Source organism: Dioscorea cayenensis, chromosome 5, assembly GCF_009730915.1.
Source record: "Dioscorea cayenensis subsp. rotundata cultivar TDr96_F1 chromosome 5, TDr96_F1_v2_PseudoChromosome.rev07_lg8_w22 25.fasta, whole genome shotgun sequence".
Classification (NCBI taxonomy): Eukaryota; Viridiplantae; Streptophyta; class Magnoliopsida; order Dioscoreales; family Dioscoreaceae; genus Dioscorea; species Dioscorea cayenensis.
This window is the reverse complement of record NC_052475.1, coordinates 22245399-22263609: the sequence shown is the minus strand read 5'-3', so window position 1 is coordinate 22263609 and position 18211 is coordinate 22245399. Positions and strand designations below refer to the sequence as shown.

The 18211-nt window shown below is 32.9% G+C and overlaps 2 protein-coding genes and 1 long non-coding RNA gene across 3 annotated transcripts; 2 read left to right on the top strand and 1 right to left on the bottom strand.

Moving 5' to 3' along the window:
- The first annotated feature begins 111 nt into the window (after window positions 1–111).
- LOC120262088 (trafficking protein particle complex subunit 5) lies at window positions 112–6244 on the top strand. The gene is made up of 8 exons (XM_039270143.1): window positions 112–260; window positions 355–443; window positions 2036–2099; window positions 3990–4067; window positions 4361–4437; window positions 4525–4591; window positions 4676–4783; window positions 5829–6244. The coding sequence occupies exons 1-8, from the start codon at window positions 189–191 to the stop codon at window positions 5856–5858; spliced, it is 585 nt and encodes a 194-aa protein (XP_039126077.1). The 5' UTR covers window positions 112–188; the 3' UTR covers window positions 5859–6244.
- A 341-nt stretch (window positions 6245–6585) lies between these two features.
- Window positions 6586–9889, bottom strand: LOC120262493 (uncharacterized protein At4g28440-like). Its single transcript, XM_039270624.1, has 2 exons — window positions 9609–9889; window positions 6586–7075 (listed from the first exon to the last, which is right to left on the bottom strand). The coding sequence occupies exons 1-2, from the start codon at window positions 9832–9834 to the stop codon at window positions 6885–6887; spliced, it is 417 nt and encodes a 138-aa protein (XP_039126558.1). The 5' UTR covers window positions 9835–9889; the 3' UTR covers window positions 6586–6884.
- A 1606-nt stretch (window positions 9890–11495) lies between these two features.
- LOC120262494 lies at window positions 11496–12349 on the top strand. Its single transcript, XR_005536784.1, has 3 exons — window positions 11496–11558; window positions 11772–11910; window positions 12045–12349. It is a non-coding gene; the product is annotated as an uncharacterized LOC120262494 (long non-coding RNA).
- The last annotated feature ends 5862 nt before the right edge of the window (window positions 12350–18211 follow it).

Here is an 18211-nt window from a genome sequence, read left to right as displayed (position 1 = left end):
ATTTTATTGAAAATTTATTCTATCGGGTTCGGGTAGAGTACAAGAGCTCAACCCGACCCGTTGGCATTTCCATTCCCGAATCCCGATATAAATAAAAAGGATCCGGCCCTCATCGTCTTGTTCGTCTATAGACCGAACCTTGGTGCTCTCTCTCTTTCTCTCTCTTTCTCTTTCTCTGAGCAGCAGCGATGATCGGGGCGGGCAAGATGAAGCAGTACGGGAACGTCCTCGAGAAACCCCTCAGCAAGGGCCGCCATGAGGTAGTACTACGATTTCCGATCCCTTTTCTACTTCTCGATCGAGATCCACTTCTATACTCTCCTCCAATTCCTCATTCTTCATTCTCGATCACAGGTTAGCTTGAGCGCCTTTGCTTTCCTGTTCTCGGAGTTAGTGCAGTACAACCAGACGCAGGTCGACAACATCGCTGAGCTTGAGCGGAGGTGCGATCCTTGCTGATCTTCGTGTGTGTTTTTGTCTTTGATTTCATGTTTAGAGATGTTAGTATGTTTGATTTTCGTCGATGAAGTCTTTAGAATTATTTTGGCATCTGGATAGGCTCTTTTGAATTACAGTGAGGTGAATATAATTTATTCTGAATTTTGGTTACATGAATGATATGCATAATTCATCAAGTTGAAAAAATTGGAAAGAAACGATCTGAAAACTTTTGTACGCTAGGACTTGGTTACTGACCAACAATTACCATTATATTATAGGATTTGATTAGTAATGATAGACTAGTGCCTGAGAATGCCATTTGTTGGTTGGGAGGTTATATGCTAATTATCTCCTTAATTTGTCTTTGCTGAAGTAATAGGTGTATGGCTTCTTTATTCTTTTCACTTGTTCAATAATGCATTCACCATTTTTATGGGATTAAATTTGGTTAAAAAAAAAAACTCTGCATCAAAAATTTTCATATGCTCAATATAACTTATGTCAGAGCCAATGAATTCAATTTCTGTAAAATTACCACTGCAATCCTCTATCAAAGACAATTTTAATAGTCATTCTGTTGAAGGTTGATAATTCCTAGTTACTTGTGTACTTCAGGCAATCTATTCAACTCATTTACTTGATTATTGGAGCTCTACTTTTAAATGGTCATTTCTAGCCTCATTTATCCCCCTTTTCTTTTTGTTTCCAGATTCTAGTACTATCGGTGTAAATTTGTACTTGCAATTTACTGGATGATAAGTAATATATGAACCATGCAAGCTTTTACTTTCTCATATTTTGCGTTGATAATTTCCTTTCCAAAATCTGATACCCTTCTATCATTCTTTTTACCTGGTGATTATGCCTATACTTTTTGACTTTTAGTTTTTGCCAATATGTGTTTGGTTTAATGTTTAAAAAAAAGACAAAAGAAAATCTATGAGTGAAATTGAATTATGCATTGATAGGGAGTGACCTAATTACGGAAGTTTCACATACTACAGTTGAGTAATAGGAAAGAAGGGAGGAGAAGCTTGGATTGGGTTAGAAGTTGTAGTTTAGACAACATTCTTTTCTTTATTAGGACATAATTGTTGCCATATAATCTAATTGTTGTCATGATTCCTTTCTTTCTTTCTTTTTCCTTGGTACGCTAAACCTGATTAAGTTCTTGATGTTGTTTAGACATTTTCCCAATTTTCACATATTGATCCAAGGTGTAATGCATCTGGGTAGGTTTTTCGTGGTTTTTAGGTGTTATATGCAAGTTAAATTGTGGTCTCTGGGGATTGAATCAATATGCACAAGTAAAGCACAAATTATCTACTTTTATATGTTTATTTCAATAACGAGACGGTTTTATATTGAAGCTGTGCCTAGTTGGTTGTTTCCTTTTCCTGCTTGTTTTTGGGAGAGCAGCTGTGATCCTTCTCTTGGCTCCATGTAATTGTTGCTTAGTATGAAAATTTTCTTCTGTGTGTTATTTTTGTTTACTTTGTTCTAAAAAATTTGGTTGTAGATAATTCGCTTTATGGGATGGTGCTTTTAGATATTTTACTTTTAAATTAAAAAATGTATGTTGAATATGGAACAGACTAGAGGATGCTGGCTATGCTGTTGGAGCAAGAGTTCTTGAACTTCTCTGTCATAGAGAGAAGGTATAATATCCATTCAATATTCTCGAGCTGCATTCATGGACCATTTAGTGTTAATATTTCCCTATGTGTTTGGAAAAAAGATTGTTTTTCTTAATTCGAAGGAAGCTATTTCTAACAATAAATATCTTCTTCCGACTGTTTGGTTTTAGGATACACAGTTGTTTAACGTATAACATAAATTAGGGTATTTGTTGTTGTCTGTTCCTGTTGTTTATAGGCAAGGTTATTCTTAGTCTTGTTCAATGAAGAAATGATCATTAGATATGGCAAAATTTTGAAATCAAGATATGGTTATGGAGCTTATGTTTGGGTACCACATGCATGTGTTTGACCAAATGTTATTTTTAATTCTTTCATAATAACTTCTGGACATGAAGATCCTAAAATGAAGAAATTCATTTCAAAGTGGTCCGTCAAAGCACTCTAAGATCAGTATAAAGTCTACTTGGTTTAGAGATTTCTTACTACTTAAGGTGTTCTCTGAAGTATGCGCTTCAAAGTCAAGATCGAAATGTTTGTCTTATTTACAAAGACAAGGATGCACTAACAAATGGTTTATATTCAATTCATCTTTATTTCTTCAATATTTTTAGAAAACCATAATTAGAGGTGTCAATACATGCTGACATGACTCAATCGTAAGTCTCACCCAAATCATTGGTGTATTCTGGTCATTGTTCTATTCTTCCCTCCCAAGTTATAAAAAATTTAGACTATACAGTTAGTAACTTTTAGATTCTACCTCTTGGGTGGCCCTTTCTACTACTGACAGTGATAAATCCTACATTGAACTGAAAAGTCTAAAGGATATAATTTAAGTATGTTTTACACATGAGAATAAATATAATGTAGTACATTAAATTAAAGACTATACAGCTCAAGTGGTTTTTGGGATTCTCTCAAGTGCTGTGTAGTGTACATTGGGAAATGTTTGATCAGTTGGACTAAATTGGTCTTCAGTCTACAAAATATATCAGGTTCAGGGAAAACTGTGAAGGGTTAAATGAACTTCCGTGAAGGAAATCCTGGGCCCAACCACCTTCCTTAAGATAATTCTAGCTTTCAAAAATGATCAACAAGTTTCAAAGTAGCAATGAAATTATTTTAAGCTTGTAAGAGCACCTATATTGTCTTGGTTTAAATATTTGTAGGAGAAAAGATTATAATATGAAAACAAGTATACCATATTTGAACATGCCTTAGAGTTGAAATCAAAATAATATAATAATTAGCACCTACATTGGTTGATGGAGCCAATGTCAACACATGATTTCTCAGACTGCTGGTTAGATACTCCACATTCCAATAAGAATATATTCCATAGTAATCTTTGGTTCTGAGGTAAAATTTTCCTTTCCACATGTATTGGCTAGCTTTACCCTACTGAATTCGAAACATATTGTGCTTTCCATTAAAAAAAAAAGTAATCAATAAGAAAAAATAAAAAAAATTAGAAGGGCTGCATAGCAGTTTTTTTCTCATGCATGCCTAGCTTTGGTAAGAGATCAATTAAACCTATACGAAGGATTAAAGTTGGGGTCCTGGGGATAGGTCCTTTTTCTTCATTTGCAGAGAGTATTATATTTCATTGTGTTTGTTTGGTATCCTTTGACTATAGTTTTTTATTGATAAATGCCAGATGATCGTGGATCATTCAACTTTTTGTGATGTGCTGACAAAAATAGTCAAATACCGACTAGTACTTTAAACATAGTGATAAAATGTGATGACTCTTGGATAGTGTTTTCTTGACCCAAGAAAGGGCAAAAAAAAAGCTCAAGTTGTACTTCAGCATTTGTTAACCCTATTGTTGTCATTATCATTCATCATCAACGTGTTTGTTATCTCTTCCTGCACCACTGGTGTACTTGAGTTACTTTTGTAATGTAGGGAAACAGAAGGGAGACGCGATTACTTGGGATTTTATCTTTTGTACACAGCACAGTTTGGAAAGTTCTCTTTGGGAAGGTAATTTCTCCCTTAATTTTTTCTCCTTTATCTAAGTTTATTCCCTTTTTTTTCCTTAATTCTATTAGTTCCAACAGTTGCTCTTCCTGGTTTATGATCTCTATTGTATTTGTCTCTATTTGATAAATTTTTTCACTTGGTAATTCCTTGTTTATCTATTGGCCGCCTCCTGCTGCTTCATCTGTTTCCAATTTATCTGGTCACAATTATTCCCTATTTACCACATAAATGCTTCAGTAATTATTTAATAAATGCTTTTACTGTAAGATTGTATGACATCTCTGATGTTGCAGGTAGCTGATTCACTTGAAAAAGGAACTGAGCATGAAGATGAGTACATGATCAGTGAAAAGGAACTTCTTGTGAACCGGTAAGGCAGTAAAGTATTGCATTTTTTGCAGGGTTATAACATACAACATTTGTGTTAAAATTTACTTTATATATACTTATCTTCCAGATTTATATCCATACCTAAAGATATGGGAACATTCAATTGTGGGGCATTTGTTGCTGGTATTGTCAGGGTGAGCAGACAGTATTATTTGAGCTTTATTCAGTTTTAACACAATCTGTTTGGTGGTGATTGCATGTACGCCTTTTCTTTGAAGGGTGTCTTGGATAGCGCAGGATTTCCAGCTGTTGTAACAGCACATTTTGTACCCATGGAGGGCTTGCAACGGCCGCGAACTACCATTCTTATAAAATTTGCTGAAGAGGTGAGTATAACTTCACTGTGTTATATGTTATTGTCATTGTCCTTGAGACCAATCCTTACAAAACTGTGGAAAAAACCTTTTGAAACGAGAACTTGTTGCTCAGAAATGACTGCTAATAATCAGAAAGCATCTTCAATCCAGTACATTAAAAATTCAAAATTATATAAGAATGATCATAAATATTTCATCATTCAGATGTAAGATATCAGAAGAGAAGCAGAACTTGTGCATTATAGTCATACTGGGCCCTTCAGGTGTTTTGCTCACAATGGCAACTGTAGATTTGCTGAAGAAATTGAATTAAGATTTGACATTTTAGGAATATCTCTATCTGCAGAGATGTTTATTTAATTTTTGCGTGAAACATCTGATATGCATCTGTTCTCACTCAGCCATCCCTCGGGAGACTGCTGAAAACTATCCATACTCTTCTGGCACAACTCAGCCAGCCATCCCCTTGCGTGTCCTCTCAGATGTATCTATCATGAGTGTGTTTATTCTTTGTTTCATAATGAATTAGGAGTTGCAATGCTTCCAGATATGCACCATCAGGTGTTCCATGTGTTCCAGAATTGTAATGTGTTCTGATATCCCTACAGCAACTAACGCATGACCTTTGCAATCATCAAATCGTTATTATTTTCATGTCAAGTAACACATGAGTGTTTTTTTTTATCCAGATGATTGCTTGCACGTCATATAAGCTGTTTTGGCTTCTCAAGTCCACACAATGAACATGTGCAGCCTTTAGAAGTTACCATGTGAAATAGGTTCATAGCATGTCTTTGTTCATAATTTTAAGGTTATATAACTTCATAATCCCCCTCAAACTTGAACGAGAGGGGCATCAGATCAATGAAGCTTAGTTCTGCACAGTTTGCTTATTAACTCAAGACGTCATTTACTTTGCCATCCCGACTCAAAATCGGTTTCTGTTGGAGCACACATCCATGATTTCTGATAAGGATTCTGACAAATTCGTGTCTGATTTTTGGTAAATAGTATTTTCTTATATTTAGATATTTCAGCAAAAACTGTGTTTCAGGTGATCAAGAGAGAAGCAAGACTTGGCTAACCATCCTGTTGGAGATCACATTGCCAAGGTGCATGCATGACATCAAGAGCCATTTATTATTAAGTTCAGTGTGTAGATGGAAATCATTCTGCATTGTTTTCGGAAGATGCTTCTACCCCATCCTCTTTCATCTCCCTGCATACTTTGCATGCTCGCTGGCACTGACAAGGTTTATTTGATGCTCTGAAAAATCTCATTGTACCACACCTTTAGTTGAGCTAAAACAAGAACAATTGTTATACCTAATGCTCTCGATTGATCAAGCCTTGTCGTACTTAGTTGATCAATTGCCACTTGTGAATCAGAATTCTCAAAACTATTGTTTTCTAGGGTTTGTATCTTAACTTGTGAAGAATCATAAGAAACAGTATCAATCTTTTTTTTTCTCCGTATTGTTTGTGATGTTACTTGTAAGCAGTATGTACTGCATCTATACTTGTGCAAGTAGTGGGGACTGAAGCAAATTTTTATCTTGAAGTGTTTTTATGGAAAATATAAGCTTCTTAAATATATAATGCATAATTGGCTGTGCCCCCAAATACAGTAAAATATAATAGAAAATATTTCATCTTAAGATTCTTTTCTTGGTAATATTTAACAAGCTGATTCATAAGAAACTCAACCTCAATTTAAGAGTAAATTTGAAAGATATGGGATTTTGTAAGGCTTGAACACACACTTACAAGAGCAAGGATGGAACCATAAACTTTATATACACAAACATTTGACAAAAAATCACTACCAGTGCTTGAAATCTATATTTTGATTCTCCAACACCGAGTTAAGCAGAGATCAATTGACATTCAACTTTCATAATTAACCACCCCCTAGACCATCATATAACAAGAAAAAAGACAAAAGACAAACACAGTCAGCTTCATAGAAACTTTGTATAAAATCCACAATAATGTTATGATGAGACTCAGCCTTGATGGAATATGGATATTCACTAGGATTAAAAAGAAACTAAAACCTACCAAAAGGACTCTTAAGTCTTCCTTTAAAGACACCATCAATAACTCCTACTCATTCTTCCACTACATTCACTAACTCATACTCCACCAGAGACAAATTATTATCTTCTTTCACTGTAAAATTAGCAGGTTCAGTAACCTCGACACGACCCCATTTGTCAACTGCCAACCTCATTGATCCCTTAAACATATCGATCTTTGCATTGCGAACGATCACAGTAGTGTCCGGCTTCAACAAGTCAACTGGAAAACATATACAAAGTTTATTGTGTTAGTTATATACTTCAAAGAGATGTAGAAATAATGATATGAATAAATTGAGTTAAAAAAATCCTTTCATTACTAGAGCATATTAGACATTTACTGGAATTCCCGACTGAACATTGTATGAAATCACTGAAGTAGAAATAATGATTTTTTTTTTTTTGGGGGTGGGGGAAGAGGAGCGGGCGAACCCACTAGAGACCCCAGGAACGTGCACAAGCCTCGGTGGAACAAGTGGGAACGAGGCCGCGCTCACGTGGGCGCTGGAACCACTCGTACACAACCACTATTCACAACTCCCAGAAATGTGCCCTCAGCCGAGAATCGAACTCTCACCACTCGGTGAGAGCTCTATCGGCGACCCGTGTACCAATAGACCCGCAGGTCGTTGATATTATTCCATACTTGGATACTGGAGCCCTAACAGATGCTGATATGTTAGAGAAGTGGTTGTCATGGACAAAATTACAGAAGAAGTTTGATGTGAAACATGGCTTTGGTTCAACAATAAAGATGAGAATATGAAAACGAGTAATGAATGAACCATTTTAATAGATTAATACTAGAGCCCCAACAGATGCTGATAGTGTCACATTTGCTTTACCCAGAACAAGTATACAAACAAAAACAAGATGCAGGCTGTCTTACAGATTTGTATTTCACTCATTCTTTCAGTTTTCTTTAACCAAAAAAACCACAGAATTTAAGGTTTTCCTCTAGTGTGGGCATTCGCTTTGGCTATAATAGTCATGTTAACATGCGCATAAATATTTAAGAAAAGAAAAAGAAAAACTCTTTTCTAACTATCCATAATAAAGAAACACGTATCATTCATATTTGGTGAAAGCTTACATTACTATAAGGTCAGGCAATAAACATTACATTTTATCCAACCAGTGCAAGTCATATATTAATAGACAATGATATAAGTCTGTAATTCAAGTCATCTAACTATACAAGCTTGCTTGGTTGAAGATCTTACTGGTGTAATCAACGCATCCATCAAAAAAGATATCCTTTAATGTTTGTATCATGCCATGACCGCAGGCATTAGGGGGGGAATAAAATTTGTTCTCTTGCTCCATCACCTTATTTTTCAAAGGTATGGTCATAAATATGCATACGACTTCTTCATCAAAATGTACAATATCAATAAAATCTCATTGTTTAAACAATGCTTTGTCTATGCTCTACATACTTTGACATGTCTCCTTTTAATTCTATATAGATCATCTTCTTAAAAAATTGTAGTGCCTTTACAAAGAGTTTTAAGTTTTAACAGCAAATCAACAATTTAAAATATGGTTTTTTCCACCATGCCAAATAGGAAAATGGTCATATAGGTTCACTTCGCATGAAACAACTCAAACAAAAAACACTTTCATTCCTCCACCAGATAACCAATTCTCTTCACACCTTTGTATGTCACACAACTCACACCAACTTCTAGATAACCTGCATTACAAATTGCAGCGGTTTTCCAAGTAGTTTCAATGATACATTCAATGCTTTCAAAGAAAATTCACCAAAACAATCATGAATCTTGACTATAACACAAACTACAAATTATGGTTGCATACTTGCATATCCTAGCTTCTTTGAGCAATATAAACAGTAATCATCTCAAGTTTTTCTATATGTGTGAGGCATTGAACAAAACTGAGCTATTCACAAGAGATTTATGATATGATTTGTGAACTATGATTGAAGTGAACCCATAAAGCCAATGGCAAAAAAATATTTCAGATGATCCTTTCACCTCAATCCAGGAATAACACTCAGCATCTACTTTGAAAGGGGGGAAATGGAAAAGCAGATGACAAATATGGTTGCATAATCTGAAAAACTAATAAAGATTTATTGTGCCACTCAGGAAACATTGGAAGAAAGAAACAGCGGGCAAGTTACTGTGAAGTTTTACAAAGCAACATATTTGTTTCCTTCACTAATTGCCAACCTTTAGATGGAGAGTTGGTTTCAACAGGTAGCGAATGATTCTAGTAATATAATAAGATGGAATAAAAGATTGATGCATGCGTATTATATGACCCAAATACAGAATTCATTATTATGCATTCTTTGAATAATAAAACAAAGCAAATAGCTGACATCATGGAGGTCAATTTAGCCAGAAAAAAGAAAAAGTCTATAAATATAACTCATTTAGTAATTACTCATGAAGCAAAACACACATCATATTAATTAGACGATCCCAATTATCACTGGCTACATATTAAGAAGTGAAAAGGCCTGAAATTTCAAAATTTCCAGGACTCATCTCTACATGTTATCCATTTGAAGACAACTCAGTTACCAAAAAGATAGAATACGGTCTAAATCATTCAACCAATGTTACCTATATAAGTTCAAAATCTCCAGATCAAAAAAATCCAACCATCAAAAACGCAATAAAACCAATATTCAGACAATTCTAATCTACCAACACAACGTCAAGATCCAAACAGCAACTAGTACCAATCCAAATAGGGTACACGAAACAGAAAGATCAAACCTTGGTCGTTGCGGGCAGTAAAGATGATAGTTCCAGTCTCATCACCGACGACGCACTCAGCGATTCTGCCTTGGCGGGGAGCTTGGCGGCCTTGCTGAGAAACGGCCTTCGAACTGAGCACCTTCAACGTCAGCGTGTGGCCATTGGTGCCGGGCTTCAGCTGATCCACCTTGACGAACACGGGCTTCCTCTTCGTCGCTGGACCTTGCCCCGAAGCCGTCGCCATGTCGCCCCCGACGGAAACCCTAGAAATGGATGAAAATGAAGCGCAGTTGCAGACGGTTATATATATATATATATATAAATACACACAGCGAGAGGGTTTAAGTTTTTAAAACGGCACCGTGAAAACCGGGAACCAGACTTTCAAGTTTTCTAGGGTTAGGGCTAATTAAGTTTTGTACCATTTTTTAATTAAAAAATTATTATACTGTATTATTATTTTTTAAAAAATTTTAAATATAAATAAATCTGATAGTAAGGATAATCATCATGGAATGTTAATATAATATTTCATAAACTTTAAATTATCATTCAACCTTAACTGACTTTCTTAATCTATGTGAATTAGTTAAAATGAATAACTAAAAAATGGTCAGTTTGATTCATTAAAGGAGAACATCATAAACAGTACAATACAAGCAGTTAGAGTACAACACAAGTGTTTATGCTGTTCTACTTGTGTTGTTCTATGTTTGATTTTCATCGAACAGTACAAAATTTTTTGTGTTGATTAATGTTTGATTTGCATAAATATAGAACACAAAGAATAAATTACAATAATACTTTTTTACTATTCTAAACATAACAACAAATTAAAAAATCAATATAATTTTAAAAATATTTAATCCAAAACAAACAAACTTTCATTAATCATGTAAATATCTTAATCTTAAAAAACAAATAAATTGATAGATAAATAAATAGATAAATAAATATGTAAATTTTTAAATAGATAAATAAATAAATAAATTTTTAAATAGATAAATAAATAAAATAAAATAAAATAAAATAAATCATGTTACTAATGAGTAGTGTAAATTTTAATTTTAAATAGAGACAATTTTGTCATTAGTTGTCCTGTACTTCACCGAAATTTTTGTACTGTGATCTTGGAGGTAAAAAAAATTGAAAAATTGTGCTGTACCGATTGGGTAGTTTGTGCTGTACTTCGGCCCTATTTGTAAATCAAACACATAACAATAGAAGTTGTCTTGTCCCTTGAAATCGTGCGTATCAAACGGTAAGAATACATTTCAAGATTACTGCCAGTTATCAAGCAGACGATATTTCCCATTATTACCTGGAGTTAGTCCAAGTAAAAGCACATTTTAATCTAATAGTTTTAAGTCTAAATACTTATACATCTTAAAAAACACCTAATAAAAAGAGACCTATTTTCTTATAAAACACTTTAGGTAATTTACCACCTAGTGGATTTAAAGTCCCTCATGGTTTAAGAACCAATAATCTCTAAATATCTTTACTAATACATTACTTCATCATGGTTCAAATAAAAACTCAAAAAAAAACTATATTTAAAAAAAAAATTAAAACCAGTAGTTTTTGTTAAATGAGATTTCATAAAGTTATTTATAAAAAGCAAAAAAGTTAAGACTTATAAGTATAAATTCAAGACTGTTAGGTAAAAAGCCAGGAAGTGTGCTCCCATGCATTTTTTATCATGATGTTGTTATCTGGGATTTGATGGAGTTTTCCATATTTATTCAAAAGTTTAAGTTTCAAATAGAGTTTAGGTTAAGAGCAAGAGAAGTGTGTTCCCATGCTCTTTTAATGATCTTATTGTTAATCATGAATTTCTCAATATATATAACAGCTCTAGGTTCCAGCCTTTTCCTCATTGTCTTCTATTCATTTCCCCAAAAATGTAAGAAAGTGAAGAAGGTGTGAGTTTTCAGAAGTAGGCTATAAAGTCAAGAAAAAATTATGGTAAGTTACTACTTTAATATATTTGTGCCTTCGTCCCGTGTGAGATGAGGTTCCAATTCGTCTCTTCTCCAAACATATAAACATCTTATATAGAGGCTCATTGCCAATAAATTAAGTGGTTGTTTGCTAATGTGTTTCTTGTTTGTTTAAGGATTGAATTATTTTTAATGTATATGTATAATTGATGCCACTTTTCCATTTTATATATGCAAGGCTGTGTCATTCACTTGTGAGAAGCTAGACATTTCAAAGTAAATCATTTCATGAACACTGAACATAAATATGATGTTCAATATGCTGATCATTCGAAAAGGATACAATGGTGATAATTAAAGAGACAGATCCATGGCATGTGAGTATTTGTCTCAGTTAATTTTAAGATTCTAATGAGTTTTTGTCTCAGTCAACTTTAAAATTCTAAAAATCTTGAATTGATCAAATGGATTCTTCTGCTGCCAATTGTTTTGTATTTTGATTTTCATGCAGGTGCTTATCTTTGGCCAGCATATAAAATGTTTGAGACAATTGGTTCATATCATGCAAGGGGCATTATGGTTTGAAGAAGGTTGGCAACTCCTTTGTAGAACAAAGAAGGGAAGGAAAGAGAGCTAGAAAGAGAGGAGTGTAGTTCACAGCTTAAAAAAAAATTATATGACAAAGCTTGAACACATGCATGTTTAAATTACATACATTAATATTGTTTACATGAGGCTACAAATGCTCCAAAAGAAATAAAAGCTCAAAAAGATCAACTTTTCTGAGTTTTTACTGTAACTTGGTCCGGAAATATCCATTTGATAAACTGTATGATTCATACAAAACTAGACCAAATCCTTTTTGAATTCTCGGTGCAAATGTTTGTTTTCTTTTAATCTTTTAATCAATTAGTTTTCTAAAAATCATAAACTCTACACCAGTTAAAGCTGAGGTACTACTGAAAGTCTTATAAATGGGTAGCTCTCTTTTAATATTGTTATATGACAAATTAGAATTCCAAATCATTTATTTAGGTGATTTAAATCACTATCACTAGGCCAAACTCCGTTAGCTTTTTTATTTTTATCAACAATTAATAAATTTAATTTTCAACAATGTAAGAACAGGAAAAAAATAGATTAGAAAATTGATATAAGACAGCACACGAAGTAACAAACAATCCATCAAGGACAGATATTTAATATGGTTTGGCTTTTGTGTACTATAATGATAAAGATAAAAATAAAAATAAAATAAAATACAAGCTTTTACAAAACTTAAGATTTACCAAGAACTTTACATTCAAGAGGAGAAACTGCCAATGATTGGGAAAGTGTTATCCTCAAAGTGAGGAAGAGGCTGTCGACTTGGAAAGAACGTTTTCTCTCCTTAGGTGGTCGCTTTACTTTAATTAACTCAGTTTATTGGTGTTACCAACTTACTGACTTTCCATTTACCGGATCCCGGCTTGGGTGATTAAGAAGATTGATCAGATTAGAAGAGATTTCTTGTGGTCTGGTCTGGACATTGACCAACCAACCTGTAGGTTGGTATGTTGGAAAAACTTATGTCGGTCTCGTGATCAAAGGGGTTGGGGGATCTTGAACTTGTTCTCCTTCATTCCAGTGTTGCTTGGAAAGTGGTGGTGGAAGTTCATGACGGACGAAGGTTGGTTAGGATCTAATGTGATTCAGTTCAATTATAATATATCAAGATGGAATTTGCTCCCTAGGATTTTGAGTCGTATCTCCTACTTTTGGAAATGAGTACTTGCTTGCTTGCCAGCTTTTCGGGACTGCGTTCTTCTGGAGATCAACTCGGGGTTTCATTCTGATCGTTGGAAGCTTTCTGGGAATGGGGCTTTCTCGGTGAAATCCTTTTATAATTTTATCCAGGACGGGGGCTTGCGTTGTCCGATTCCAAGATTCTATTGTCGTAGCTGCTGCCCTAGGAAGGTTCATTTGTTCAACTAGTTGGTTTGGAAAAATAAGGTTCTCTCTCTGGAGAATCTTGAGAATCGACAATGCAACAAGCTTCCCACATCTACATGTGTCCTGTGCCACTGTGGGGTTGAGACAATAGATCACATGTTCATCCATTGTGCATTTGTTTGACCAATATGGGATTACTTCATTAGGTTGTTGCGGATCCATGATTAGCCTGATTCTATGTTCCATATCTGGGGCTTGTGGAGATCGTCTGTGCGACCTCCTTTAAGGATTATGTGTGACTTAGTGGTGAAAGCACTTGTGTGTAATGTTTGGCTTGATAGGAATGATTGCATTTTTAATGCCAATGTGTGTCCTGTGCATGATATTATTCTGAAAATTGATTGTATGGTTCTCTTCTGGTTCTCTTCAGTGTTAGATAGTGGACATGCGAAGCTTGATGATTCTATTATTTCTATGGCTTGCATCTGTCGCAGCTTGGAGTTACTTGGACCTTAGGCCGAGGAGTCTTTGGGGACATTGGCGGCTGAGGAGGTGCAGGGTCAGAGCGCATAGTAGGGACCACTGACGTTTGTCTCCAAGGATGTTGTTCATCCTCTTGTTATCTTGTTTCTGATGTTGTTCTTTTTGTTATTTTGTGTTCCCTATCTTGTTGTTTTTTTTGTGACCACATCTAATGGTTTGTTGCTTGTGTTTCTTTGATCTTTGTTGTCGGCCCGACTTGGGTCGGGGATGTTGTACTGTTCTTTTATAATAGTAAGTGGTTTATCCATATTTTCAAAACTGCCAATGACTTGAAAGCATGAAAACAATTAAACTCACTCCTTTTTTTTCAGTAGCTTGAGCCTTGAGGGAATGAACCAAGCTTCTGGTAGTTTTTCGGTTGATCCCAAGCCTTCCTCTCCTCACTCCTTTAATTTTCCTTTGCTCTACTTGTTCATCTAATGCTAAGAGTGTGTTAAGATCCCCAATTTATAAGTTTGAATATGCCCATGTTGGGGGTTGTGTTCAGTACTGTGCTCCTTAAAACCAAGATACCAAATGATACACAAGCTTGAACATGCCTCATTCACAACAAAGTTAAATGTAGAAACCCTTTCATTCAACCAGCTGCCAGCATAACCTCATAATAATTAAGTCTCCTTATTATGTGTGTTAATATATAAGGCACACCACACAGGAATCACTTGCAATATAAACATGAAATGTAGAAACCATTTCATTCAGCCAGTATAACTTCATAATATATAATTAAGTCTCCTTAATTATTATGTATATATATAAAAATAAGGCACATCACACCAGGAATCACGTGCAATATAAACATGATATGCATACATGAAACCAGTAAGGAAAAGTCCCAATGCAGTGCAATTGCAACATGAATTACCAATTTCTCTTATTTCAATATTTACCTCCCAATAAAAAAAGATCCTACATGACCTTTGCTGGCTTTTCTCCAAGTTATATATCCTAGTTGTTCTTAATTGGATGAGAGACTTGGATGAAGTAATTAACACCAGTTTTCATGCCAATTAATAATTGATATTGATGAAAGATCCATCTTGATTTATATCTTATTATTTAAATGAGATATTCATTCTTACAATTATATATTTATGTTACATTTTTAGGTGAACCATTGGATAACACAACGGTATGATCTACAGATATAAGGAGAGATAACAAAAGATTTTAATCTTTTCCCTTGCAATATTATTGTTCATGTATTGTTTATTTGGTATAAGTATTATTTATTGAATTTTAATGTAAGTCATTTATGAGAGAAACAGTAATTTCACTTTTCTGTGATGGCATAGTAGAAAAGTTTTTAAGGGTTGCCACAATAACTGATGTATTTTTATCCATATTTATTTCTTTAACAATTCGTTAAATGAGAGATACTTGTCTCTATTCGTCAAAAATAATAATAATAATAATAATAATAATAATAATAATAATAATAATAATTTACACTCTCCCATTATCTCTTGATTTTTCAATTGTATTTTTTTCTCCTTTGCAACACATGGTACTTAAAATTTATCCTTTTCATAATAAATAATTTTTTACATGTTTAATGGATCACCAAACATTCAACTCCATCAATGGAATTTTTTTTAATAAAGAACTTCTTAAATTTTGTAAAAATCCTATATAAATCTCTATATTAATTTTTTTTTTGAAATTTCATAATGATTTTTTTATTATATTTTACAATCAGTGAAAAGAAAATGAACATAAAAGACACCTGCAATTTTGGAACAAATACATAAATTTACAAAAAGAAAATAAAAAAACAGGTTTAATTATATTTTTTTAATATTACAAAATATTATGAATATGTATAAATCATAATTTCATTAATATATATACATAAGGTTAATCTAATGTAAAGTTTGTTATATTTTTACAATATTAATCATGGTAGTTTTTATTTTAATTTTAATAAGTAATATAATATACTTTAACCATTTACTTTAACATTCAATATATATATATATATACAAATTAAAGATATTTAAAACATCCTCTGAATCAGGATTTAAGGGATGTTTTGAGTTGAATAGAGATAATAATTAAATCAGAAACACAGAGACAAGACAAGACCTAGCAATCAAATCAAAAAATCTCAAGTGAAGTGGGACAAGTGATCATAAAACACCGCCGCTGGTCTTACCTAATCATTTCATCATCTTTATGCAAACCTACTTCCCATATAAAAATAATAATAATATAATTTCATTTTATTATAAATATAATACTTTTTGAATATTCATTACTAATATTTATTAATAATAAATACTAATGAAAATAGATGTATTATAATTTGAGCTTTGGGTTTTGTTATGATGTGACAATACGTAAATAGCGGCCACCCAAAAACCAATGCTGACGTGGATGACACAACGCCGTACTTTATAGTTTCCTTTTGCATGTTTCCGGCTTTCTGTGCCCTTTATTTTCCTACAGAAATTACTCTCAATATTCATTAGTTTTTGCAGTTGTTTAATATTTTTTAAATCAAAGAAAAGTATTGTGTATTAATATATATGTGAAACAATGTTTAATTTTCTGATACCAATTAATCATATTTTTGTTCTTTACATACCCACAAATCTAAAAAATAAATAATCCTATCCTTGCACATTTGGTATCCACCCTAAATCAAAGCATTGAGTTTTTTTTTTTATCTTAAATCCAATCAATAATTTTGGAAATAAGATGTTTAATTTTGAGAGGATTAAATTCTAGTTTCATTCTTAATTGTATACTTTGTGTAAATAATTCTTTTACTAATTATTTTCAGATGTCATTTGTTAATTTACTTTCTTTTATTTAATTAAATAATTTATATCTCTTGTAATCATTTGACATTATATCACAATTCTTTTCAATTAGAAGTTCATGCATGAAGTGAGGATGAGTACTAAGAAGTTGATAAATTATCTTTTGTTTTTAGTTCTATTACTTAAGACTAATTGATTACTCGATGAAAAACTTGTATGAACTTTTGATATTGGTGTGTCTACAAACATCTTCATCATTAATTCTACACAAATTTACAAAGGGAAAAATTGCATAATAAAATACAAGATAAACTGAAAGAGAAAATTAAAAACCATAAATCAAGGATATGAAAGTCCATGACATGGAAAATATTCTACATGTGTGGATGATCCTTCATGCTTGACTTCACACAAAAGAAGGGAAATATATGGTATGGATAAGATGGATGGGGTTTGTAAAGGAAAGGGATGAGTGACTTGATATATCATCAAAGGGCTCACATCAAAACTAGTTAACCTCTTTCACTGCTTTCACTGCCATCATATGCTTTCTTTCCTTGCCATGCATGCGTCCATCTATCCATCCACCCATCCATCCATCAACATCAATACATAATTTATAAACCCTTAATTTGACATAAGATAATAATGCACAATAATAACAACATATCAGTTGTCCATCAATCTGCATGCATTTGTCTCTTGTTTGCTTATTATTTATTTTTATTTTTATTTTTTTGTATAAATGTGTAATATATATTAAGCTAATGATAAATCTTTTTAATTTATTTAAATATTTGATATTGGTGGTTCAGAAAATGAGGTGTTTGCCACTTTAATCAAAGTAGTTATTGTGAATCTGAAAGGAAAGATATTGTGGTAAGTTGTGGGGAAATTACCACTCTTATTTAAAGTAAAAATATTCAGTAACTGTTCAAAATCCAGGATCTCGTCACATTATTCAAATCAACTTATTACTCTCTTTAGTATCGAGAGAGTAATAATTTTAGTGACAGCATGGAGAGATATATAGGGAAAATTTTATCGTGTTTTTATTTTTTAAAAAATAAAATTTTCAATCTAAAATTATTCTTTCATACGCTGTTTGGTTCACTGATATGAAATTATTTACATTAAAACTTTATCTCGTATAAAAAGAAAGCACACCCTTTCATGTATCCGTCCTAACACATAATTTATCAATAAATAAAAAAAACAAATTAGAAACATGAAAAATATCACTCTCATTAAAACAAAACTAGTTATCAAATAAAATTGTTTAAAATTATCTAACCAAAAGCTAAATAAAATGAGCAAAACATAAAAACAAATAAAAGTTATAATTTAGTTTTTTATTTAAAATTAATATATATAAGTATATATATATACACAGATAAGAAACAAACATCTTTCAATCATCTTTCATCTCCAAATTCCA

What these genes read in the sequence shown, in the direction of transcription:
- LOC120262088 (XM_039270143.1), top strand. Translation starts at nt 189, where the DNA reads ATGATCGGGGCGGGCAAGATGAAGCAGTACGGGAACGTCCTCGAGAAA. An exon ending in TCAGCAAGGGCCGCCATGAG is followed by an intron (nt 261 to 354) that starts GTAGTACTACGA and finishes TCTCGATCACAG; the next exon opens with GTTAGCTTGAGCGCCTTTGC. An exon ending in ATCGCTGAGCTTGAGCGGAG is followed by an intron (nt 444 to 2,035) that starts GTGCGATCCTTG and finishes AATATGGAACAG; the next exon opens with ACTAGAGGATGCTGGCTATG.
- LOC120262493 (XM_039270624.1), bottom strand. Translation starts at nt 9,834, where the DNA reads ATGGCGACGGCTTCGGGGCAAGGTCCAGCGACGAAGAGGAAGCCCGTG. An exon ending in TACTGCCCGCAACGACCAAG is followed by an intron (nt 7,076 to 9,608) that starts GTTTGATCTTTC and finishes TATGTTTTCCAG; the next exon opens with TTGACTTGTTGAAGCCGGAC.